At 45.5% G+C, this 26,531-nt stretch overlaps 1 protein-coding gene across 1 annotated transcript in view; it reads right to left on the reverse strand.

The window, feature by feature from the left end:
* Positions 1-26,531, reverse strand: part of LOC126534488 (uncharacterized) — a 369,598-nt gene that overhangs the window by 21,923 nt on the left and 321,144 nt on the right. The window contains exons 126-143 of the mRNA XM_072289535.1: positions 25,030-25,296; positions 24,109-24,255; positions 22,892-23,128; positions 21,373-21,585; positions 20,369-20,461; positions 18,787-18,951; positions 17,204-17,371; positions 16,301-16,570; positions 15,679-15,975; positions 14,444-14,722; positions 12,928-13,233; positions 11,899-12,171; positions 10,554-10,690; positions 7,874-8,270; positions 7,461-7,529; positions 6,370-6,945; positions 1,985-2,293; positions 1,205-1,510 (exon numbers count right to left, since the gene is read on the reverse strand). Coding sequence (XP_072145636.1) covers positions 1,205-1,510; positions 1,985-2,293; positions 6,370-6,945; positions 7,461-7,529; positions 7,874-8,270; positions 10,554-10,690; positions 11,899-12,171; positions 12,928-13,233; positions 14,444-14,722; positions 15,679-15,975; positions 16,301-16,570; positions 17,204-17,371; positions 18,787-18,951; positions 20,369-20,461; positions 21,373-21,585; positions 22,892-23,128; positions 24,109-24,255; positions 25,030-25,296 — 4,509 coding nt within the window. The remainder of the gene's footprint in view (positions 1-1,204; positions 1,511-1,984; positions 2,294-6,369; positions 6,946-7,460; positions 7,530-7,873; positions 8,271-10,553; positions 10,691-11,898; positions 12,172-12,927; positions 13,234-14,443; positions 14,723-15,678; positions 15,976-16,300; positions 16,571-17,203; positions 17,372-18,786; positions 18,952-20,368; positions 20,462-21,372; positions 21,586-22,891; positions 23,129-24,108; positions 24,256-25,029; positions 25,297-26,531) is intronic.

Here is a 26,531-nt window from a genome sequence, read left to right on the forward strand (position 1 = left end):
CGATGCACCATCTTTGGCTGCACTGGAGTCACACACACGATGCAAAGCAAATGAAATGTACACTTATGGTTCATATACAATGAGAACTGCCTGTACGAATTTCAAACGAAGCCATATGTGGCTTGACGTGAAGCCCACTTTTAGTTTTCTGCTTTTCTCCCTATCGCTGGAAAAGTTTTCACAAAATATTTTTCTCTTTTTGTTGAATATGCTTATTTTCGGTGCATTTTGCAGATTTAGATAGAAAATAAATTTCTTTCTTCTGGTATTTATATGTCTCGTCTGTAAAGGGCTAAAGGGACACTGAAACACTTTTTCAACACGGTAACAAAATGTTCCCGACCAGCAGACAATGCTGCTGTGAATGCGGGAGCCAAATATAGTATTCTACTGAACACAGCAGGAGACCTGCAATTTCGCATATTAGAGTACTTGCTCTCTGTCGAGGGTTTCCAAACACCTGCTCTTTTATATGTCTCAGGTCTCAGACAACGTCAGCGATGACATCACACAAAGGCGTGACAGCCACTAGATGCCACCTACTGGGCACATGCATGCACTCCTTTCTAGACTTTCTAAGAAACAAGAAAGCAGCGAACGTTAACAGAGCAAAATTTACCGACAACATTTACTGAATGCGGAGCAAAAGTTGCTGAAGTCGTACAGCAATGAGGCTAGGTACAATTACGTTCATGAAAAAAGAAACAAGAATTATGCATGCATTTTATCTGTCCATGTGTGGCCGCCGCAGCAATTGCAGGAGCACAGTGAGAGTAAATCCATCAAGATGTTATGATGTGCATCCACTTCCCGAGTGCCGAAACTGAAACCGCAACTTGTTTGTAGAAACAAGGATTAAAATTTCTAATAAATTATCTAGGTCACTCTGACACTTGCCAACATTTTTATAGGGCTTGGACGTTCATTTCAAGAAAAAGGGACACAAATCGAAAATGTCATGTTAGTGTTGCCTTAATGAAAGATAACTTGCCTTCAAAAAAAAAAAAACAAGAAGAAAGAAAGATCTTGCACAAAATAAGCTACTAGGTATAACGCCACTTGAGCAAGTTTCTTCCATTCTTTAAAGGCGGGCTGCTCCAATGGTATATCTGGAGGTTTCCTCCTCTTGCCAAGTGTACTAAAATCCTATAGCAGTGTTCCCCATTGGTGAAAGTTATGTCAAGACCAGCCAAAGTCGACTCACCTCACTCAGTTGTTTTAGCCATTCAGCAGCGTCGCCACTTGGTTTCGACGCAGCCTTGTCGTCAGTCTGTTTCTTCTGTCTGTCCAACTCCTTGCAGGAACTGCTGAACTGCGCCAGGCATTTCCTCGCTTGCTCCTTTTGGCCGGGCGAGAACCTTCCGCATTCTGACAATGCCTTGGCAGCCTTGCTGGTATGCGCTACGTGACTCTTCACGGCTTCTGCTTCCGCAGCAACACAGTCCGATGTCACCTTATCCAAGCACTTGCCTGTTGCTTCTACGGCTTGGTTCAGCTGATCCAACTTCTCCTGCAAGAGGATTAGAAATTCAGAGTAACCAGTATTGATTGGTCAGCCAGTTGGCAACAAACTTGCAGACAAGTGAGTACAACTGAGAATGTATCACGTGCACTGTATAGGACATTTACTCAACAGACATTGTTAAGGCAAGCAAATTATGTGAAGACAGGTTTTGAATCATGAACACAAGGAACTAAAGACTCACCCTAGTAAATTTGAAAAAAGATTTGCCTACACCACACTGGCTAAAATATGAGAAAAATACTGTGAATTTCACGACATTATGCCAATGTGCCAGCACCAGTTTCAGCATGAAATGAATAGAAGAAAGGAAACTTTGGCGTTTGTCTTCTTCAGATTCATAACCAACATTTCCTACCAAATTAATGAAAATAAGTTTTTCTTTTAAGAGCACCTCACCAAACTGAACCAATTTTTATTTCTCCTTAATGGCCCCTTAAGATATCGTGCCTCGGTACACACCTTGGGCACCAGTTCCTGTGAGTAGGGCTGCTGAGAACTAGAGGTGGCAGTCTGGGCGTCTTGCAGCGCGTCGGCCATGTTTGCGTCGAGATTGTGCAGTTCTTGCTTCAGCGCATCCCAGTGAGAGCACCACCTCTCGAGGTCTCTTGTCCTGGCTTCAAGCGCCTCCAGGCGACGAAGAGACTCGCGGGACTGTTTCACGACTTCGTCCAGCCACGGTCCAGTCGGTGCGACGCGTGCCAGGTGCTCTTCATGGTTGTGCAGGGCTTTCCAGCGCTGCCTCACTTCTTCCAATTGTTTGGCCAGCCGCTGAAGAGAGAGGCAGAAAAAAAAAGCAACTTCATGTATGCGCAAATTGTGCTTAGAGAGCTGCTGCAAATACACTCGTCTACACGCATCCCTAACACCATACATGGGCACGTCTGCAGTTCACTTGCAAAAGCAAATGAGAGTTCACTGGTAGAAGCACTAAGTTAGCTGGAATTATAAGCACTAGCAGTGTGGACTGGATGCAAGCACACGCACACTCACGTGCATACGTACACAATTATCATTGCGGTGTTTGTTAAATAGGTGAAATGAAAATTTTGCTAGTGCTATGGCGACGGGAGCCTCAACTCACCGCCCACCAGCCCAGAGAGCCATTTGGCATACTGCGTCAGTTCGTAAAAGCAACAGACTTGAGTGCACAACAGTAGAATCACCGCACCTCATTTGTAATCTTTTCTCTTGCCCTCTCTTTCCCTTTCTCATCCCCCTTTCCATGCGTAGGGTAGCAAACTGAATAGAATCTATACATATATAGCTAACCTCAATGCCTTCCTTTTATTTTCTTCTCTTCTCTCTTTCTTGCTAACTACATGCAAGCACACAGTCAGGCTAGCACACAGTGTCTTATAATGGGTGCATGGTTTCGAAGATGGTGACATTGTGGCACAATTTAGCTGCTTTCCCACAGTCAAGTCTGATTATTGGTTTTATAGTTAAGGGCAAAGCTATAGCTGTACAAACACTGTAGGAATGATCAAACAAAACCAGACAAACCAGTCGTTATAACAAACAAATTTCAAATAGCGTGCAAGCTCAATTGAAATGATTGCAGACCATAGGCACATGCACACCACGTTCACTGGAGTACAATATATATATATATATAGGGAGTGACCTGAATGTTTAGCATGCTGGACCCGACGTAACATATACAGGAAGGAGACGACAAACTTTTTAATACATGTTTACTTAACATTCTCGGCTGCTGGGTCAGCCTTTGTCAGAGTACAGTGTTACTCTACTCTGACGAAGGCTGGTCCACCAGCCAAGAAGGTTAATACGGCTTACTCCCAAAAACTTTCGTTGTCTCTTTCCTGATGCACACAAATGTAAGATTTCATATATATATATTCATAGTTATAGTTCCAGGACGTGTATTAAAAATTTGCCTCTACTGAACGAGACACACAAAACCGCGCGGCGCTAACAACCTTTTCGTGCCATATCGGAGAGCACTTAAATTGACATCCGAACAGGACAACCCCCCCCCCCCCCCCCCCCCGACCGAGACCCTTGCAAAACGCGGTGGTGCTTCGCCACGAAGCATAGCCCGGGCGGTCTAAAGAAATAACTTTGCAGAGATCGACGTTTGGCTAGTTGGCGTTGCATTTGGACGGTGAAACTGCGCGTAACACGAGGACAGTGAATGATCAACAACACATGCGCTGTGCTGTTTACCTTTCATCGTCCTCTTCTACGCGATCGTTTTGTAGCTGTCGATTATATACAGATGACGATCGGTGCGTCTGTTCTTTGATGAGGGCGCGTTCGCCTTCCGTACTTCTTTTTGCGTTGGTGCTCCGAACTCACACGAACGCTCCGAGTCGTGCCACCTATGTTTGTGAGGAACGCGTCTGCCGAGTTCTCGCCCAGGTGATATATGCGCATTCACACGTTCCCAACGCGCAGCAGGCGCAAGTGCAGATCACACGTCGCCACGAGAACCAAACCGAGATCGGAACGAAAGGTGGCACACCAAACGAAAACGAAACTTCGAGGTGGAAAGGCCGTTAATTCGCGCGAGACGCCGCGTTCGAATACCGACGACGCGGCGAATAATTCGGCTCACCTCGATCTTGCCGTTCGGCGATAGCTTCTGCCTCGGATCCGACACGGAAACGAAGCTCCGACGACCACGCGACGAAGCCACAACAAGCTGCTCGAAAGCTCGCGCGCACGGAAGGGCCCATTGAAAGATAAGCGTAAAGAAGTCGATAGCGCCCGGCGACGCGCAGATGGAAACAGTCTCACTCACTAGTGCAGGCGCGATAAGCGAAATCAAGATGGGATTGGAAACCGCGCGTGTCGCCATACTCGAGTTCGTCGCGGTTTCAGTCTGTTTCAGCTGCGTCCACGACAGATCCGAGGGGACTGCCTCTGGGTGGCGCGCGGCGTAAAAAAAAATACCATATCTACTCGTGCATAAGGCCCGCACATTATTCCTTCCTTCCTTCCTTCTTCCTTCCTTTCTTTCTTTCTTTTACAAAAAAAGTGCTATGTACGGGCTTTTCACGAGGCGGGCTTATATAATTATACTTACTAAAGCCTCAAACTGGCGCTCAGACCCCTCAAACGAACGTCTCGTCGCTTATTCTACGTGCAAAATAACGGAACCATACAGTGGTGGCCGCGGCTTGAAAGTAATCGCGCGCTCGATGACCGCGTAGTCACCGCGAAGAGTCGCCGACCGGACGAAGTGGGCCGTCTTCCATCGCGCACAATTAGGCAAGCAGGGGAGGTACTTCTACATCGGCGGCGGTGGCTACGCATATGTCGCTGCTGCACGCGTGCCATATCTTGAAGACGATCTGCGGTGGGTATATACAGGCTCTGTGCGCGTCGAGGGCTTACGGCTTCGCGCGCGCTGTCCTCTCGCCGTCTGAAACGAGAGGCAGCACGAAGGGCAATTCGCTCGCAGCTGCTGCCGCTCTCCCGGCCCCCGGGCCTTGCGCGCGACGAAAGACGGCGCGCTTCGTCCCCGCCTTCCAACCTTGCGCGCGGCAGATCACGCCACCATCGTTCTCGGCTATAAAGGATGCATTTTTGCCACCCGGACTTAAAACACACTCTAAACATATGCTGTCAAACTTTTATAAGAAACTAGCATCATGCTTGCATAAAACATTTCAGTAAACAATTCACGAAAATCGGCCTGCTGATCACACAGACAAGGTGACATCTGCAAAACAGCTACCTTCCCGTTTTTTTTACTAAAATTGTACGCTTTTAATTTTTGTTGTTGCACTGCCTTAGAGCGCAGCACCATAGCTGAAAATGTTGATGGTACTTAATGTCCTGCTGTGATAGAAGCTATTTGCTTGAGTGTGCATGGAAGCTATATCCCCCAGAACACATACCCAGTCTATCGCTATTGCGTGCATTTCCTAACACACTTTGTGACGTGACACACTTCCTAACAGCTGTTATTTTCGTGTCACTCATTTCTCTACTGCATCGACAGGACATCTGCTGCTCCAGTGAGGCTTTATGTTGGATACTATCCCATGCTAAAGTGAAAGTGATCAATTGAGAACATGGCCCTTGAACTTAGAAAGGGCACAGTTGCCTCGTCTGGTTATATGTAGCTTCAGCAGGATTACATTTCAGTCGATTTCAACAGGATCCCCTTGAGTCAACCATGTTTTGTTTTTACGTAAGATCACTGTTTTGATAAGCGCCTTTCAATATGTACAATCAGTTAGCCACTCTTCAGCAACTTCTTGGTGTTGCCAAACTTGTGACAGTACTTTACTTTAGGTTACAGTACTGTCTGCTAAGCTCTGCTGTCTGCACTTGCTGCTGCCAGCACGAATGTTGTGCGCATGTCTGGCAGTAGTGTCCCTACTTAGTGATTACATTCAGTTCGTAAGCATCGTGCCTTAGGAGAGCAAGCTGTAAATGCACAGCTGGAGCAGTATAGTCTCCTGAAACTTCTTATAAGGCCAACCTTGGCCAGGATAATGCAACAATTCTTTTCCCTTTTGAACTAACTGACTATGTTATTATATTGATAGGCCAGTTGCGGGTGGTGGCTGATACGAAAAGAATACATTCAAGGGAATCGTTACATTGTACAGGCTCCTCTTTTCTTTTGACAACGGAGGCAGTCCCTTCTTGTCAATTGAGCTTTCGTGATGTAGCCAGAACATTCTGTATGCCTCTTGAGCCTTTTCACCTGAATAACCAGCCTCACAGGATAACTAGTTGAAAAAAGCTAGTCACTATCAAACTGTTAGGTACAGGTTTAACTGAAATAATGACTGAACAATCGCTCAGCAGTAATTATTTTCTATAAAAGTTATGTGGTCTGGACACACAACGTGATGTCACCTTACCTCATGCTGGAACAGTATCGAGATGAAGCGCAGGTCCAGCACAGGCAACGATGACAGCTGCAGCACCTCCGACTGCTCCAGTGCCGAGAGCTGCCCGTTGACAACGTCCAGTGAAGTCCAGAATGCGATCCAGGGCCTCAGCCAGAGCCAGGCTTCTCCAGCCCGCGCCCTTGCTTTCTGTGCTATCTGTTCCATGGCCCCGTCCAGCTGGTCACAAGACTGGGCGTGGTCCCGTGTGGACCGGCGTTGCCGCAGGGATGCGAGCATTGGCTTGAATGTCGCCAGCCGCAGTTGCAGGTTGCCAACGTCTTCGAGGTGCTGCCTGCACGTCGCTGGGTCTTGGAAGGGAGGGCCTGTTGCGCTGGTGAGCGTCTGCCGCGACCTCTGGCTGAGCCGGAGCAGGTCCGTGCAGCTGTCTTCCAGGGGCGCCTTCTGCAGCAGGAGTCTTCGGGCGCTGCCCCAGATAACGATGAGCCGGTGGCAGAGGAGCCTCCAGCGCCGAAGGAGGTCATCGGAGTTGTCAGTCCGGATGCAGTGAAGGTTGACGCCCAGTGGAATCACGTCTCGGGACAGTTTCTGCACCACAGAGAATTGCCAGGAAATGACATGACTAAAACGCTCTCAAATACAGGTGCGCATGATGGCTCACGTGGTCAGCTTGCAAAGTGCCGCAGATGGGCACAGAGACAACAGATCTGTCTGTGATTCCTAAACACTTTCCCAGTCACTGCACATTTTTGTCATGCTTTTTGTACCAACTAAATGTTGATCTTATGGTTTGGATATTGTCTTGTTCTTGTTTGTAATATGGTGCAGGGTAAAAACAATCCAATTATTTGAATGTCTCTTCTGAACAGCCACATGGCTGGATGCAAGGTGTTTTTAATTGTTTACATTTGTCATCACAAACAAGGATTCATGTATTGCATGTGTATTAGATGTCGTGAAGTTAGTCTTAGTGGTGGTAGTGTCTGTATATGACATCTATATACTACGGGTGAGGTCACAATAAGTAAACCTGACAGAAGATGACTGAAGGGGAGGGGGGCAGGTACGTCGCAAGCATATGTAAACAAATGGGCATGACTTACCTCTAGCTTAGCACACAGGTCGTGCAGCTTCTCTACACTCCAGTCACTTCCGGGTTCTCTTGGGAGCACCTGCACCACATTTGTGCACCACACAATTTACCGACTGTCTCGTGAACTTTGAAAAGCTTTAGCATTTGTTCATTTCTGCATAACTTTTGAATTCATCCTGCCCTTTAAGGTTGTCTGCACAACTTTAGTGCAAATTATTGGCAGGATCGTTTCGGTGTCGCTTTCACATTTAAACGCATGCTGACTGCAGCACATCACCTTTTAATGACTTCTCACTTCTCTGCTTCGTTCGAAGGAGCACTGATGTTCATTCAATAGGCTCATTTATTATAGAAGCTTTATAACAAAGACTGCAATATTTCTTGCGCACCTCGCGTACGTCCTAGTCTGAATGAACTCCTCACCTTCTCCAGCTGTTTGAGTTCCTGCTCAAGTTTTGCCGGGTGTGCGGCGAAGCCCAAGGCTGACCAGTCGCAGTGGCGATGCGATGCCGACCGCGGCTCCATGAGCGCTGGTGCGGAAGCTTGTAGGGCGTTGATCCTTGCTTTCAGCGGTGAGGGGTCCAGGAGTTGGCTGGAAATGTCTGCGGAGGTGAGATCTCTCAGAGCGGAGCGAACGTCTGCTCTCGCTGCTGCCTGGGCGTAGCTAAGCTCGGCGCCTCCCCCGGTGTCCTCTTCGTGAGCTGTCTTCAACGCCAAGTTGACAAGCTTCTCCTCCGCCGTCAGCCACAGTAACCAGAGTGAGTGCAGCTGAAGCATTTCCCGGTGCAGCTGAGACGTCTTCTCCTTGAGTTGGTGCCACCTGGTACGTTTGAAGGACGAAAGGACAGATCACTAGGTTGAACATTTTTGTTTTCTCTTAATGAGTGCCAGCTTTCGAAAAGCTTGAGCCTACACCGCAGAAAAATTGGTGAAGCCTTTCCATTATTAAGAGGAAGCTTTAACTCAGTGCCAACTCCGGCTTTCCCTATTTAGACAGACATGAAGCTCAAAAATGTTCTCACTTAGCTGAACTTTACTGATTGTAGAAAGCAGAATTTTTATTTAGAGCTTCAATTTTTAGATTGCTAAACAACAGTAAGTTAAAAAGAAAAGAAACTGAAGCACAGTGTTTGCAAATTCATAGCTCTGCGCCAAAAACAAATGTTGCAGTTCTCTAAGGTGCACATGTTTAGGCATTTAAAGAGGTCAAATTGGATACAGGGGTTTACAGCAAATGTGAAATTTTTACAATACTCGCGACAGCACTAACTCTTTTAAGCAGAGCGCGTTCGAGGTTCATACACACCTGCACAGGTGTACCACAATGGTCCCACTAACAAATCAGTGGTATATTTCGGAGCTGTGTATAATAAAGAATATCTTGTCCACTTTAGATGTTTCAATAGGTGCTGCCATCAGAATTGCGATAATCGTGTTTCATTGCTTAGTTTTAGTTTACAGAACTGAAAACTTGATGCTTCAATTTCTTTTTTTTTTTTCAATTTGGCAAATTTCAACAATTTTCGCTATAAGAAACTGATGGCCTAAATAAATATCTGCTCCATACAGTCGGAAGATTTCAACTCTTTCTTTCAAGTGCAACAAATATTCGAATTCGGTGCAATGGCTGCTGAGCAAAACAATTTATTTGTTCTCATTTACACAGATAGGAGCTCCTCAGGCAAAGCTTCCTCCTAAATTCATGAATTTTTCATCTCTTGCCTCAGTGCTAGCTTACTCTTTGTGGCGGTTCCACATTTTGCTAGCTAATGACTTGGATTTTTGCTCATCATTCCGTTTACACTAATTTTCATTCCTCCACCGACATTTCCTACTGCCTCTATAGGAACATCATTGACACAGATGATTACCCACTCTCTGCTTGCATCTACGCTTCTCTGCACATGTTGATGTAACTGTCTTGCTCAGTAAGCTACACATTATTCTGAAACACTGAATTTGACAAATTTTCTACAGCACATTCCCCAAAGAAACATGTAGAAATCTTGTAGAAAAGTGTGTACCGTTGGGTGTGCTTATTGAAGTGCGCAGGGTCAACCTTGAAGGCAGTGAGGGTTGTTACACACTGTCCCCACAAATAATAAGTGAGGTGAGTGATGTCCAATACTTGGCGTCTGTGACATACTTCCGGCTCCGCAATTGCTTCTGGCGGATGCAGTTGGCAAAAGCATGGCCTTCAAGATTAGCTTCTGTTATACAGTGAGAGCTGTCGCTGGGGTGCGAATTTGGACAGCACCTATTGTGAGCAATCCCACCAAGTGGCCAATATATTGCGTGATAAAATACAAGTGTGTCCCGACTTGTACAACTGGTATAGAATAATCTTGTTAATTCGAAATGCAAGGGGAGCCAGAAATTTATTTGAATAAAACGGAGTTCGAACGAAGAAGAGTCCCTTAGCGCCCGGTCAATTGTGTGGTACAGCACACAAAACCATGACCATCACTGGGCTCACATTGAAAGTCTTATATTTTCTCCATCAGCACATGACGACATAAACATGTGCTGGAAAAAGCCTAGGTTCTGTATAAAATCCAAATGCGATAAGATTGTGCCTTGCATGCAGTTTGTTGTCGGTGCGAGTGAAAACATGCGAGGGTGAGCCAAGAAGGATGGTGGCTTGAGGCGGGCTATCTTCCTGCGTACCCCATGTTGGAGATAACATGATCGAGCATGCAGTAATGTGATTAAAAAAGTGTGCAGTAGGAGAGAGAAAGGGAGGAGGACGAGGAGGAGGAGGAGGAGTAGGCAAAGGCGTACATCGTGCAATAATGTGATCAAGTGGGTACTGAGGTCTCCTTCCTGTTCTTTTTAAGTGATATGAGAAACGAGGGGCGACACCGTAGCTAGCGATGCATCAAACCTTTGCCTTTGGCTCAGATTTGTCCGAAAAGTGGTGTCCATGGGATTGAGAAATCTTTTTGGCAATAACCGTTGCGCGGTTCTTGGAGTTCGAATTCGCGCAAGTTTTTCTCTATTAAAATACACAGGACCTTGCCGGGACCAACGGAGCAGTTCAAATTACCCGTCAGTTTGAATGAAGAGATTTCGAATTATCGAGATTTTACTGTAGTACACTTGCCTGTCCCGCAGTTGCCGAACTTTCTCCAGCGATGTCTTCTCAGGCTTGCGTCCATCACTGTCGGTCAGGTTTGCCTGAGCAGCCTCTAGACTACCCAGCAGTGGTCTCTCCTGTTTCTCCAGTGTCTGGCCCAAAGCCTGGAGCAGCACATCAAAAAGGAGGGGCAAGTGAGAGGGAAGCACACATGGTAAGCTGTATCATTTAGCTATGTAGGAGGTGTTTGGAAACAGCTGAACCAAACAAGAACATATTGAGTGGCCTAGACAGAATTTCATTGGTCAATGGGAACCTGATCTGTCACACTGTAGTGACAACGAAGAACCATACAGTGCCAAAACTGTGAGTCACGAACTGCGAGTCTGTCATGTGCGCCAATGTGACTATCACACAAGATCTCTTTCTCAGTCGACTGAGTTCTACAAACAAGCACCTCAGGCATGAGAAACGAAAAGCCAACACTAGACATTATGCATCACTGAATTGAGGTGACTGTCTTGTGTCTCAAAGCATAGTAGGCTATGAGGGACATAGAAGTGGGTACAGGGGATTTATTATTTATCCTGTGGATTTCGTTTATCACGTAGAAACCCAAGAAGAGAGACATTTTCGTATTCTGCTCCCATCAAAACGCACCCACCACAGCTGGGGACCACACCCGCAACCTTATGATCAAGCAGAACACCACAGCCACTGGACAACCACTCAGGTAAATCATGAATGACAATGAATGAACAGCCTACAGGCACTCCTGCCAGTTATTGGCTAATGTATTGTTTCGCTTTGGTTCACAGGGGTATGAAAACTTTTACATACCTTTAACTGTGGTTGCAACATGTATAATTCATGCCAACATTGTAATGGCACGTTTAAATGAAAATGCTTGAGTTCTTAAGAAAGATAGCCCTTGCTCGCTCTTAATATTTTGAATTACATAACATTTCGGCCACCTGCCACGGTTGCTTAAGACCTATGGCATTGCGCTACTGAGCTTGAGCTTCCAGGTTTGATCCCAGCCATGGCGGCCACATTTCTACAGGGTGAAATGCAAGAATGCTCATGTGTACTTAGATTTATGCAAACAGTAAAGAACCCCGGCTGGTGGAAATTAATCCGGAGTCCCCCACTACGGTGTGCCTCAATATCAGATTGTGCTTTTCGCATGCAAGACCCCAGAATTTAAATAATTGAACATCTAAGCCAGTTCAGTAATTCCTTCCTGACAGTACCTACTAGTGTGCAATATTTCAGTTTGTTCCAAATGTATTCGAGTGCTTGAGTGAGTCTAACTCAGATTCGTGAGCTAGCGTGGTACAAGAGGAGCATGCCACAGCAACAAAGCACTTGCCTCGAGCGCTGGCAGGTAGCTGGCGTACAGCTCGGGCGAGCAGTTCAAGTAGCGCTGCAGACAGTCGTCGGCCTGGGTGAGGAAGGACTCGACTGCGTCCAAGGAGTTGTCGAAAGTGCTGACCTCCCCGAAGGCGCCTTCGAGGCTTTGGCTTCGCTTGCTGGCTTCCTTTTCCATTGCGTCGTGCTGTTTGCGCAACGCAGCAACATCCTGTCCCTTCTTCTCCAGGCTGTCCAGAGCTGCCTTCTGTGACTTCAGCATTTCTCTGATCCACTGAAAGTGACGAAGACGAGTCGGGAAATGAACAACAAAGAATGCGGATCGCAGGGATAAAATATTGCGGAAAATTTGTGGCAGAACAAAAGTGTAATCATCTGATCTGTGCCTAATCTTTTTTTGAACTTATCATTACCTAGTTTTGCCTGGCTAATAAACACTGTTCGTTTTGTTGGCTGAAAGCCTCAATCTTGTATGCCTTTGAGTATTCATTCGAGAATGCACTGGCAAAGGCACGTAACACAGAAACAAAGTCTTGGTACAAGAAGCGTGTTCCAATATTGTTAGCGAAGCAATATTGTTAGTGAAGCAATATTGTTGCAATATTTATGCAGTAAGACCTTGTTATAATAGAGTTCTATCTGAGAGAAAAATAACTTTGTTATGTCCAATATTTGTTATAGGCATATATTCGTGACATGCTGATATCAGTGAGAAACATTTCAGATTTGCGTCACTATATTTGATAATCTGCAATATACATGTTTCTTATATTGAGAATTGACATACAGCTTGAGTGTAGTCTCACATGGCCTCCATAGCTCTGCGATAGAGCTGCGAAATGACAAGTTAAAGATATTACAAGTTACTGCGTGTTGCCGCACTTATCATATCAGCTCAATGTGATGTGACAAGTGTTATCACTGGAAAGCTGCTGATTGCAGTGTCTTTCTGTATTTGCTGGCGAACTCAAATCGTGACTCCTGATCAATCAGTAGAATTCGACTTACGTTTAGCCGAAGCTTCACTCACCTTAATTACGTACAAGCAGGACCTAATGTGCAGACGCCTTGTGGGCTTCTCTCTAGTGACCTGCTTTAGAGCTGCCTGCGTCGCTTCCATGCTAGGTCTCAACTCGCAACGTGCCACCATGGCACGGTCGTGCTCGCCTGCCCTCCTCTTTGCCGACCTGAGCTGCTTCAACAGCAGCACTATGATGATGTGCCATCGGCTGAGGATGACATACAGCCTCCGGCGTGCTTCCTCGTCGGCAGCTGGGCACGATGACAAAGCCGACAGCAGGGCAGGCTTGCAGGCCTCCATTTCTTCCTTGCATGCCTGGGGGCCAACAAACGAACTTAAATCAGTATGCCGAACACACAAGAAAAAGCACAACAAATTCCCTTCTTCCACAAGAAAAACAAAACTGAATGTTTGAAATGGACATGAAGGACACTGCAGGCTGCGTGTGTAACGCACAAGTCTGCAGGTAACGTGGATCTTATCTCTTCTACCCTTACTGGTAGAAGATCTAATGTACACTCATCACTGCAAAAATAAAACATATATATAGACGTTTCTACATCTACCATGGGTTCCTTGGTCACATATATACAACAACTACATTTATGTATGGAATGAATGATATAGAGTCGATCCTAGATATATCAAACTCGGATATATAGAATTATTGTCGATATCGAATAGTTTTATAATCCCATTGAAAATCCCATGCAGAAGTATAGCGAGGTACTATGCGTACATCGACCTCCCATTCACCGCCACATTCGATACATTGAACGCTGTGTCACACTGTGCCCCTGCAAGTGCACTTCTCCTAACAGACATGCAATCAATTCTTGCTTTGACGGAAATATTTAATGCCAACAAACTTGGAACGGCACTGTTTTGGCAGATCCTGTCAAATGAGGGACTGAATCTGATGGGTCATGGTACATGCCTCTCTCAGTTTTGCTTGCTGCGCATATGAATGACTCGTGCAAGCTGCAGCCGGTCGTCATCGGCAAGAGCAGATTGCCACTCTGCTTCAAAAGTGTAAGAGGCGTCCCAATCCAATACACATTCTACAAGCTTGAAAGTGTGGACAACATAGGATCTTTAGTCTGAGTGGCTCCGGGAATGGGATGCCGAACTGAAGATGCTGTGCCGCCAGGTTTTTTTTTTTGTAGACAAAGGTTTTCTACGAATGGCATTTCAGGATCCCGTGAACTGCCAAAACGAATCCGACCCCAGCCTCCACTTGGACAGATCTTTACATAACAGTTTGAAATTAACAAAATCGACACACGCTACAGAGTTGCCATTATGTCCAATGAAAGGCTTGCGCAAAATGACAAATAAATGTCAACATATTCCAGTTTCTAAAGAAGGCACACAGTTTTTAATGCAGAAAGTGTATGCATGCGTACATACACAAAATACATGGAACCAGTAATGCCTGCAGAGAAGCAATGCCACCAACCAAGTTGTCACTTTTTTTTCTTTTCTAATTCTGGCTTCAAAATTGATGTGAACTGCTTGTTAATACCTGAAGCATGGGGAGGTCTGTCGTTGGAAGATGCTGCGCCGCTTGTTCCGTTGCATTCAGCAGCTCTTCCACTGCCTTTTCAAGGTTATCTCGGTCAGAATGGTCGGCCAGAGTTGACCAGCTTGCACGAGCCTTCTGCAGGCCTTCCTGCAGCTTGCTAAGCCGCTGCCTCAGTTTTCTGGTGTCCGTTTCCAGGCTTTCGAGGGAAACCGTGTCACCCGATGGCTTTTCCACAGCAATCTGCAGGCTCCTCTCTGCCTCGTGCACGTGCCTGGCCAACTGGAAATGAATCGAGTGCCGTCAAAGCCTTGAAAAAAAAATGTGACATCCTAGTCAGTCTGTTTTACCTGGTTTTAAATCTGCTGCAGGACAAATGCTTCACACAGAGGCCTACAGTTACCCCCATCTTGTGTCAACCAAACCCTTCCAATGCCTACAAATTTTCTCATCTCATCATTTTATCTAACAAACACTGTAATGACTCAAAGTATTCTTTTCTTCTTCTTCACTCCTTGATGGACCACTACCGCAAGCAGTGTACTGGCTTTCTGGTTACATGTGGTCACCATGAAAGGGCTGGGTAAGCTTGCTAACTAGCAAATGTGAGTAAAAAGGCCTAAATGGGTGAAAGTACTTCACTATCCCCCAAACAGCTTGTTATTCCACAAAAAGTGCAAACAGAATGATGGGTAGTACATGAATATGTCTAATCTTTGTGTTTATGGCTTCAGGCATTCTTGTGGCTTTGTTTACTATGCTTTATCTGCCTTTACTGCCTTAAATGCTAATATACTCATATTTTTCTAAACACATGAAGGCAAGAAGCCTCTGCATGCATGCATGCATAATCAGGGAAAATTATTGCACTTATAGTGCAATATTTTGTTGGGAATGATCCGCTTGCACAGTCACAATGTCGTCTGAAGCTGGAAGGACAAAGTTTAAATGAAATGTGGTTCTGGCGCAGCAAAACTAAGCGGAAAGAAGCTTAGTTTCGCTTAGTTTCGCTGCACCAGAACCACATTTCAAGCATGAACCAAGTGGCCCAACATCCCATTCTGCTGAATAACAAAGCTTAAGCAAATATATCTACTGCCCGCCATCCCTGCACTGACTGATCTACCACGCTTGTAGCTCTCACAAACACTGGCACCAAATTTTCCTCTAGAAGTTTTCGTAGAAAACTATGCTTACAAGAACTATGCCAGTTCTTTTTTCCTGGCTGCCCCACTTACTTCAATGGTCTTCGTTGGTTGTTTAGCCTGTGGCTGGCTGTCCTTGAGCAGCTTCTCAGCAGTCGTGATGGCGGCATTGGCTTTGTCCAGCGCCTCCCTGGTCCGACGCAAGCGGGCTACCTCGCGGCGCAGCCAAGCTGTTCTCCTCGACAGGAGCATCCAGTACTCATGCCAGACAAGCAAAAGCACCGCTGGCTGCTGCTCCGGAGGCACGTGAGGCCCTAGCACGACTTCCCTGGACAGGTCCTGAAGGTTGTGGACGTAGGGCACTCGCATGCGAGCCTTGCATTCCAGGTCCTGCAAAGGAATCGCGGCTCCTAGTAAAGTGAATGTCCTGTAGCGTGAAAAGAAGGACACGTTTTTGACAAAACAGTGACTCTTGTCATACATTTCCTTCGTCTCTTCTGACCATTAGGCTACCATTATTTCTATTATTACCAAGTCATTAACATTACCATTACATTACTTAGTGTGACCTTTATAAAGCTGGAGTGTTTTCGGCTATGACCTGGCAACTTTATCTGAAAAAAATGTTACCAGGACTGCTCAGCTCACAATAATATAAAGAGAATGGTGGCTTTGTTTTGGAAAGACAAAAACAAGCAAATGGGCAGACACACACCTCAAGAGATCGCAGCGCTTCTTCCAATGACTCCAGGGATGTAGGGGCACTGGGCTCCCAGAGTGGATGCTCCTGCATCCAAGTGAGCTGCTCTCTCGTAGTGTCCTCGAGCTTCTTTAGCGCCACAGCCGAAGATCTAAGTTGGGCCAATCTGGCCTCGGCGAGCGTGTCTGTTGGGGAAACCTCCATTGGAGCCTCAGCGGACTGATCACTCTGGCTGGACAGGTGCTTTCCAAGAGCGTCGAGGAACTGGACTTCCTGTAGTGCCTCCTGAACAACAGAAAGCAAAAGAGTCTCGCATGAGCAGACATACAGTGAAACACGGCAGAATGGGGTAGGTGGCCCTACGCAAAACACGACCACTGGGCTCTCTTACATGCATTCAGCAGTCATCAGCAGTTCATTTTATGTCCACTGCGGAACGAAGGCGCCTCTCCCAGCGATCTCTGGCTTGCACCAGCTGACCCCATCTTATATGTGAAAATTTCCCAATTCCGTCACACCACCTAGTTTTCTGCCATCCTCGCCCGCACTTTCGTTCTCATGGCAGCCATTCTTTAAACTCTAATAGACCACCGGTCATCTGCCCTATGCATTACAGGGCCTGCCCTGTTCTATTTTTTTTCTTCTAATGTCAACTAGAATATCGTCTACTGTCGTCTTCTCTTCAATCCACACTGCTGTCTTCCCATCTTTTTTAATTTATGCTCGTCATTTTTCGTTCCATCGCTCGTTGCGTAGCCCTTAGCTTCTCTAGGTTCATTGTTAACCTCCTAGTTTCCAACCATAGCTCAGTACTCGTATAACGCAACAATTGTGCTCCTTATCTGCTTATCACAGTAAAATGATATGTAGCTGTTAGGGTTGAAAGAACGAGAACTAGCAACATGGTGGGCTGCTCACCTTGACGGAATCCTCAATGTCCTTCAGTTGCTGAGGGCTGCCCGTGGGAGACCAGGGGGCAATCAGGGGTTGCAGGAAGGTTTCCTGTGCCTTGGCAGCTGCCTTGCAGCCTGCCAGCCTGTTTTGCAGGGCCTGTTGTCTCAGGGCCCTACGCACCAGGAGCTGACACTACATGCAAGAAATTAACGAGTCAATGTGAACATCAATTACCACTTTGCTTCCCATGCGAAATCTCTGGGGCACATTATCACAAGACGTGTCTGTAGAGGCGTAAGCTTTGATTTCGTAGACTTGCATGTTACTGGTTTCTAGTAACCTTTGCCTCTGATTTTGAAGACTTGTATTTCAGTGGTTTCACATAACATTTGATTTTGGAGACTTGTAAAGCACTGTTTCTATGTTTTGACATTGTACAGCTGCAATGTGGTTTTGTCGAGTGGGGCACAACGGCAGCAAAGATGTTGAGTACACAGCAGCTCCCGTGGCAACAAAGCCAGCAAAGGTGATGTGTGGAACAGAACTGACGAAACTTTATTTCTGGTTTTGCTGAAGTACTCTGCCAAGGTTTATGCACACACATGACGTGGACACATCATGCAAGCAGGCAAATCTCAGCCGCTCACTTAGCGCCACCTGTCCAAGAAGGCATGAACTTCACGACACATCACCCCTAGCTGTTTGAATTTACAATATATTGACGAGTTGAGCTATGCTGTTGGATCTGACTCAGGTTTTATGAGATACAATCTACCAGTAACTCAGTTCGCATTTTGTCTTGAAATGCTGTTTCTTTTGTCGAAAGGAATGAAGTCACTACATGCATGATGGCACTTGACATGCAGGATGTCTAGTCAGCCTACCATCATATCTTGTTGCTCAAAAGCTTGGGAGGGAGAGAGACAAACCCTTGCCCTCATCTGACAGAGATTTCTAGTGCTGATACGTACTTCTGTGGGTACGACATGACAGCGCTGGAAAACAGCAACACTCCCAGTGGCTCTGTTTCTTTTGACAAAGACTGCACATATGCTGCTGAAAAGTGGGCCGCCAATCACCTAGAATATTCTGTGCTCCTATTTCCTATAAATGCTTAGCGTCACTTAAAGCTGTCCTTAATTCTGCACACAAACATATGTGCTAAGCTTTGGCTTTCTTAGTTCCTTCTTGAGCCACTAATGATTGAGCTACTTGCACCTCAAGCACAGATCTTATGAAGACGATTAAAATATTTTTCTATTAGCCTATTAACGGATGTTACAAAATGAACACTGGATCATGGAAAGGCTACCGGCACAAAAGGAACACCCCAGGACAAAAATAATTTTCAGTCTGCAGCTGATATTACAGCAACGAAATGGCATGAATGCAGGACAAAAGTTAAAGGACACAGGATGCAGCACTGTGTCCTGTGTTCATGCCATTTCTTCACCCCTGATAAGCCACCAACTGGCTCACATGTGCAGCCTGCGGTGACTGATATTGGTTACATTCATAATGTCATGCATCACTCTATGCCACAAAAATGAGCCCACGAAACCTGTCACAGTTGAAAAGCAAATCATTTCCTTATGTTCCACACATACCTGGCACCATAGTATATGCAGCCTGTGTGAGCACTGTGCAAGGCTCGCCACAGCAGGTGTGTGACTGGCAACGTCAGTGTCTTCAGGTGCAGACGGCACGGTGGCCCTTGTCAGCTCCCTCACTTCGGCCCGCGCTGAGCACAGTGCTTCAATCCAGGCTTCCACCTGTAAGAAGGCATTAATCAAGCATGAGCACGAAAGAAAAAAGATGCTTTCTTAAATGAGCTAGGCACTTGGGAGGAAGAACTTCAAAATACTTTGACAATATACTTGAACACTGTGTGGCGCAACATCAAGTTCTCATAACATTAAAGTGGGTGTATTTAAGGCTTTATCAGCATGAATTGCATATTCTTTGTTGATTGCTTTGTAGTTTTACTCTGTAAAACGAAGGGAGACCACTGAAATTACAGCATTTCTGTTGCCTGTTTTGTCTATGGACTCGACAATAGGCGGCACAAAAGTGACCTTAACGTCACGTCCCTTTGGCTGTTTTTCAATTTGTTTGCACTGAAAATGATACCACTGAAAGTTATTCAACAGGAATGCTACGTCAGTTTTCTGCACCTTTTGTGTCATTTTATGTCACTTTATGATTGCTAATAAACGAGAAGAAAGGGGGTTAACCGAGGGGCCCGATTTTTATTAGTCATATCATGAGAAGCCAAGAAACACTGACACCAAAAACAACATAGGGGAAATTACTTGTGCTTAATAAATGAAATGAAGAAACGATAAGTTAATGGAAATTAAAGTGGATGAAAAAATGCGGAATGCGAAGGTTGTGGGTTCGGTTGCCACCTGCGGCAAGTTGTTTTTTCATCCACTTTAAATTCCATTAACTTATCGTTTCTTCATTTCATTTATTAAGCACAAGTAATTTCCCCTATGTTGTCCTTGGTGTCAGTGTTTGTTGGCTTCTCATGATATGACTAATAAAAACCGGGCCCCTCGGTTAACCCCCTTTCTTCTCGTTTATTACATAACGAGGGTCTCGAATCCGGCAACATTGATGCCTTCAAGTAGCATATGTGGGTTTATTGACCAGTTGCCGTCACCCAAAAAGATCACGTTCTCGTGACGCCTGCGGCAACAAGGACGTTCCACGTCCACTGCCAAGGTCTGAGTGGTGGCGCTGGCTAACACTCCCAGGGTTCTACTAGTACACATAAATACCCAAGAAAGTGGATGGGGAAACAGCACCGCGGTAGCTCAATTGGTAGAGCATCGCACGCGAAATGCGAAGGCTGTGGGTTCTGTTATCTTTTGTTTAATTCGACCCGACGTCCAGTTTCATCTGTCCCATCAGGGTTGAATTAATGGAAGTTGACTCTGTCTCTATCACTGGACGCTGATTGGCTAAGCCAGCAGACAGAACGCTTGAAGCTCCAGTGAAGCATTGCACCCGATGCCACGTCACGTGAAAGTATCTCCGAAAGTTATTGGGGGAGATTACGGCCCTACATCACCTAAAAAACTATTCAGTGACATTCTGGAATCTGTGCCCAAAATAGTTTTTCAATTGCTCCAGCTTTAAGTAAAAGCTTCACTACGACAGCTTCACACTATCGTGTGTGCTTACCTTTCTGATCCAGTCGGGGTCTCCTTCACGAATGCGATCCAGCTCTGGCGCCAGCTCCTGGTCGACCTTCTGAAGCAGGCGAGAAGCTTGTTCCTGAAGAAAAAAAATTACGGAGCATATTTACTGGCCGTTGGGTGCTCAGTATAGCTCAGCTATGTAAACAGTGAGTTAAAATGATGAAATTAAATTAAACTTGTAGTGGAGTATGCTCGAGTCCGTTTTGTATATAGAAAGCTGACACGTGCCACTGTAACTCCAAACACAAAACAGCAGCAGCTCAGATCAAACGCGCAGCATGACGCATGCAATGTTTGTGATCAAAGTAGTAAGTGGAACTGTGCATGATGTTGGGTAGTTAAGGTGAAACAACTAACCACTACTCACAAAAACAAAAAGAGAAACAAAAGACTTTGATATAACTAAACATCAATTCAATGGCAGCCGGTTCTTAGATGTACCATTATAGTAAATTTAAATAAAAATTGTGGGGTTTCACTGTCATGAAGCTTCACAATATGCCATGAGGGAGCTCCTAGTGGGAGGGGGGTTCTCTGAATTAATTTTGACTACCTCGTATTTTTTAATGTGCACCCAAACCACGGTAAAAAAAAAAATCACATTTGCATTACCCCCCTCGGAATGTGGCCAGTTGTGAATGGGATTTGAACCCGCAACCTTGAGCTCAGCAGCAAGAACGTCACAGCCACTCAGCCGCTATGGGGAGCCTACGTCCTTGTACTGCAACACTGATATCAAAGACATTATTAAATAATTCTGGTGAATGAGCAGGGACGAATCACATACACTTCTTCAACACACTGTTGTGCTTAACCATAACATACGTGCCAATTTGTAGAACGGACATGAGCATACCGAAGGCATTCTCCAAAGTAAAAGGTCTCGAAACATATGTGAGAAAAATAAATAAATAAATAAATAAATGAGCACGATAACCGCCCAGTGAAAAATCTATGGCTTGCTTTTTGCTGCACAAATGCACACACCTCAAGTTTACGCGTGTCCTGCTGAAGAGCGAGACGTGCGCTGATCATGTCCCTCATCTCGGGTTCCGCACTCTCGATGTAGGCAACGAGCTCGTTCCCGGCTTGGCTAAGCGCAGCCTGTTCTTCAGAAGGAAGACTTGACCCATGGCTCAGCACCAAGCCCGGAAGCCTTCTCACGATCCTCAACACTTCGACAAGCTGACCATCCAACGGCTGCAGAGGACGGGAAACAGCAACATGCGAGTCAGAAATGCTTGTGACAGTGACGCAGGACACTGCAAGAATGCTGTGGATTGCTGGCGGACCCCGCTGTTTCAATCTTACGTTTAGCTCCTGTGCACAACACCTTCGCTTGCTGTCTTACTGGCCACTGTTCGATTCAGAACTAAGTACAGTTGAACATCAATATAACAAAGTTGGGTCCGACACAAAAATATCTTCGTTATATCCGATATTCATTACAAGCAAACATATTTGCTACACTCTGATATCAGCAAGAAACGTTTTATTTTTATTTTGTTATATCTGTGTTCGTTATATTGAGGTTTGATATAACACCACCATTTATTAGCTGCACGTCATTCCTTCACGAGAAGTACCATAAGCACCATAACCATAAATTCCAAATCAAACAAGAAAAAGAAAAGCTAACGAGAACACCTCTAGAACATAATTTCATTCAATTGTGGTGTGTAATTTAATCCTGTTTCTAAGAGCGGTGTAGTCCCAAATGTACATTTTTAAGCTTGAATTGAGCCATTATTGCAATTGAAAGTGCACATAAAACCAACAACAATGCATTTCAGTCGCTTTTTACCTGTACATGTTTTTTCTATACATGTTTGAACTTACGCTGACGGTGCGTAAATGTCTTCCAGTTCATAGAACACCAACTGAACTGAATGAAATTAATTGTGCTCTGATTGTGTTGACACTACGCCTTGTAGATAAACTGGCCATACCAACTAGGACAAGATGTTGGGCTGGGCGGTGCGCCATAAGTGATAGATAGAGTTTGCTGCACAAATGAATACCACACAGTACCAATACACAGGATGTGTGCAGTGTTCCTTTCACTGGGGAACCACATTAATAGCTGAACAATTTGAAATATAGTCTGCCCCAGAGTGCAAGTGGGGCTTAGAACGTGATGACATCTTCAGGGCACCTCAGCAAGTTCATATATTATGAGCAGATGCCCGAAAGGAACTTTTGACCTTTGACAGCACTTGACCTACAAGAATAATTATAGTTGGCTTATTTCCATCACAGACAAATAATGATGGTTTTAGTGACCATGGTGTTATTTAAAACGCACCAGATATTTAGCATAGATTTCTTTTTGTACCTTACTACCGAGATGAAATTCGTCAGGGAGCAAAGGAATAATGAGCAGCCAGTGTTTGAGTGTGGTATTCCGAGGCTGTGTTCAGAGTGCCACAGTTGAACAGACTGCATTTCAATCAGCCCGAAGGCTGATGTAGCTCAGCTTCTCGAAGCAAGACGCAAGAAATCTCACCTCCAATGATTCTTGAAAGTCTGCAGGTTCTGACAGCGCACTCCTTGCGCGCTTTCGCCAGATGATGATGAGGTGAATGATGCGCAGGTAAATGATGCGGAACCTCTGTGGCTCGATGCTGGGGTCTTCTTCTAACTCGCGCAGGCTGGAGACAATCTCGGTCCACGTGTTGTGCAAGGACTCTGGGCTTGAGTCCGACGGTGCTTCGTCGAGCCAAGAAGATGGCGTAGCGGTGTCCTTTTAAAGGAGTACAGAACACAGGTTAGTTTTATTCCAGAAGCCAATGGTGCACCTACCTATGGCTATTCTCCCTGTGAAATTTGCTGTAAGATTTTAAAGTAAACAAGAACGTAATGTGAAGGCAAACTCTTTCAGTGAGACCGACCCTTTCGAGTGATATGAAAGAGAACACACAAATTGCTTTTAGGAGGCCATAGTGGCTAGATGAACATCCCCCCACGCCTCCCCCCACAGTGGTGCAGACTAAATGTTAAACAGGAAAGGTAGTACTTCCCATTAAATGCATCAGATTGTAATCCACACATCACGAGTAATTCTTGCTTAGAAACGAATTCAGTGTGCTCCTGGTTGTATTGCTCATGACTGTAACAGTGGCTTCGTGGCACCTTTGAACTTTCTTTGCACCAAGTAGCACTTGTTCGTCTTGTTAATCATACTTCATTCTTCTACGAGGCAAGCAACGCTACAGCTGCTGCGTCCTACCACGTGAAAGCATGTGATGTCCACGATAATTCAAGCAATCTATGTCTCTAAAGGTGTTACGCGACTAAAATACAGCACAGAAGCACAAAACACAATAATCAAAAAGCAGAAAGCAAGTTGGAAGAATCGCAGAGAGAAATGCCGAATTGCCAGCTTAAATCTTATTAGACAAAAAGCACTGGCAAACACGTGAACATGTGTTCGCACAGGTATGACCTATGTTCAACAAAACTGTGCTTACACAGATAAATAGGGTGAGGGCATTACAAGACACTAGCAAAAGTTGGAACATTGGTTTGTATTAATATGTGCTTTCTAACTTTTCTTCCTTGCAGTTTCGCACTGAACTTCAACCATATACTTTGACTAACCTGTCAGACAGCCATTCTGCTTAGAAGTATTGAAGCCAGAAAAATTCATTGTCCATTCATGTACGCTGTGACGGCTTATTCAAGTGCCACGACAAACTGTCTATAGTGAGAGAATCTGCTTACTGTGGAGGGCTGCCTGGCACGGTGCACTTCTTGCAGGACTTGTTCGGTCGTAGGAGTGTCTCCGGTGTCCTGCTGGGGCACCGATTCTGGGCTTCTCAGTAGCTTGAGCACGGCACACTCATGGTCTTGCAAAGACTGGTTCAGTTCCTGAAGAAAGACACAGAAAACTCTTTTCATCTGAAGGAATGTGGTTGCGAGTGCTGAGAACATGGAATCTCGGGGTCAGTCTCGCCTGTGCTTTTTCACCCGTACCCTTCTAACCTGCTGCCTCCTTTCAAATAAGGTGTTTATTATGGACACTGGTTTGTTCAGTGAGTGGTGATCTTTAACATTACTAGCTAACTGTCACCAATCACGTGATGCAGCAGGACTGCTCAGCGTGTGCGGGTAGACTTGGTGGAGCAAAGGCATCCTACCTTTGCTTCATCTAGTTGCCCTATTGATCTCTCTTGGTAGGTTTAGTGACGTCTGACATGCTCATACGCCACAACTAGCATTGTGCCATGTTTAGCACCCACACAGGTCAAAAAGCAGATGCCCGGGCGGAGCAGCCGCTGACATGGCAAGGCTAAATCCACTTGTAGCTAACATGGTACTCCTCCTCCTTATATAAGGTGACCTTCTTTGGCGTTTAGAATTGACGGAGTTTCCAAAATGTGTGGACTAGCGTGATGGGAGTAAACAGCGCAACGTTTACGCAGACCATAGGCAAAGAAGGCACATACAAGCACTGACGTGCGTCTTCTTTGCCTACGGTTTGCGTAAAAGTTATGCTCTTTATTTCCATCCTGTAACTACCAACTCGCTCAAGTATCTGCTCTTATGAACTAGCATGTTCAATGGAAGAATGAGGTGGACTAGCATTAACCAAAGCATGGTCGACGGATGCACCACACGAAATTAATAAAGTGAAAGCAATACCTGAATGAACTGCCGTCTTGGGAGGGTTTCCTCACTGCTGGAGGTTAGCAACTGTTCTTGTTCCTTCCTATCTTGCTCGACTGCCTGGAGACGGTCCTCGATGGCACGGGCACGCTCTTCCAAGAGGCTGTACACGTTGCCAAGTTCGCTTTGGAGGAGGGCAAACCTCTCCAGAGCCTCTCGGTTGGCCTCGGGTGATAGGAGCCGCGACTGGGCCTCCAGGTCTGCCAGTTGAGCTTCCCGAGATGCAGTTTCAGCCACAAGTTGCTGCGTGGTGAAGTGTGACGCAAGATCAGTTAGATGGATAAGCATGAAGGGACGACTGGCACCTTGAGAGTGATTCGTGTTAAACCAGACCGGTTATTTCCTTGCATGCCTGCTTGTATATCACGTAAACGAGCTGTCTAATGTGAGTCACAAAGGCATGACAGCGCCATCGCTTTCAGTAGTGTAGATAAAAAGACGGCCATCCCTCTTGCACATTGTGCAAGTACTAAAGAGCATGTGTGAGTGCTACAGAGCAATTACAATGAACTCAATAAGCATGAGGCTTGTTGCTGAAAGGCAAGACGAACATTCTGCAGCAAATTTGTGCAGGTTTCTGTTAATCATTATCGTTTAATGTAGCAGATAGCAAAAGGATGAGAGGGGAGGGGAGGTATACTAACATGCATTTATAGAGAGAAGGAATTTGTATTTTTGCTTCATTCGAAAGAGGCCTAAATGAGAACAGCAAATACAGCTTATGGAAATCTTGCAGAAACTAATAATAACAATGATAAAAAAATAATAGCCTGAAGCTAACATATCATACACACATTTGTTTCAGAGTTAGTTATTTTGAGTGCATCTTTCAGCTCAACAAAACATTCACTAAACAGTCACAGCCATAAAGCAGATCAAAAAGGTGAAACAGGTTAAGGAAAGTATTTGTTTGTAGTTGCCGTAGGACCACTGCTTGTGCCCTGTTTAGGTTTGTGTGTGGTGACGGGAATGTTCTTCTGGCTTGTTGGTACATCTCTGTGATGTCCTACCTGGTCAGTCTGTCTCCTTCTACTCGGGGGTGTTCCCGAGAGGCTGACTGGGTGCGGTCTGTCAGCTCTTGCTATACTTGAATTATATATTTTTTTCTTTCTCAGTTAGTTCAATACATAGGCGGTTCGACCTACGTTCGTGTTGAACCTATTTATGAGTGAATAAGATACTTGGTATCATGCGACCCCATAAGGGAACTGTAGGCGCAGTGCTCAAGTACGCCGTAATATATAAACTACCATCGCCACTCTGCCTACTATCATCATCATAATCATCACCACCACCACCATCATCAGTTACGCTCGCTGCATGGCAAAGGCCTCTCCCATACTTCTCCGACTACCCCAGTCATGTACTAATTGTGGCCATGTCGTCCCTGCAAACTTCTTAATCTCATCCGCCCACCTAACTCTCCCGCCCCCTGCTACACTTCCCTTCCCTTGGAATCCAGTCCATAACCCTTAATG

This window comes from Dermacentor andersoni, chromosome 7 (genome assembly GCF_023375885.2).
Source record: "Dermacentor andersoni chromosome 7, qqDerAnde1_hic_scaffold, whole genome shotgun sequence".
Classification (NCBI taxonomy): domain Eukaryota; kingdom Metazoa; phylum Arthropoda; class Arachnida; order Ixodida; family Ixodidae; genus Dermacentor; species Dermacentor andersoni.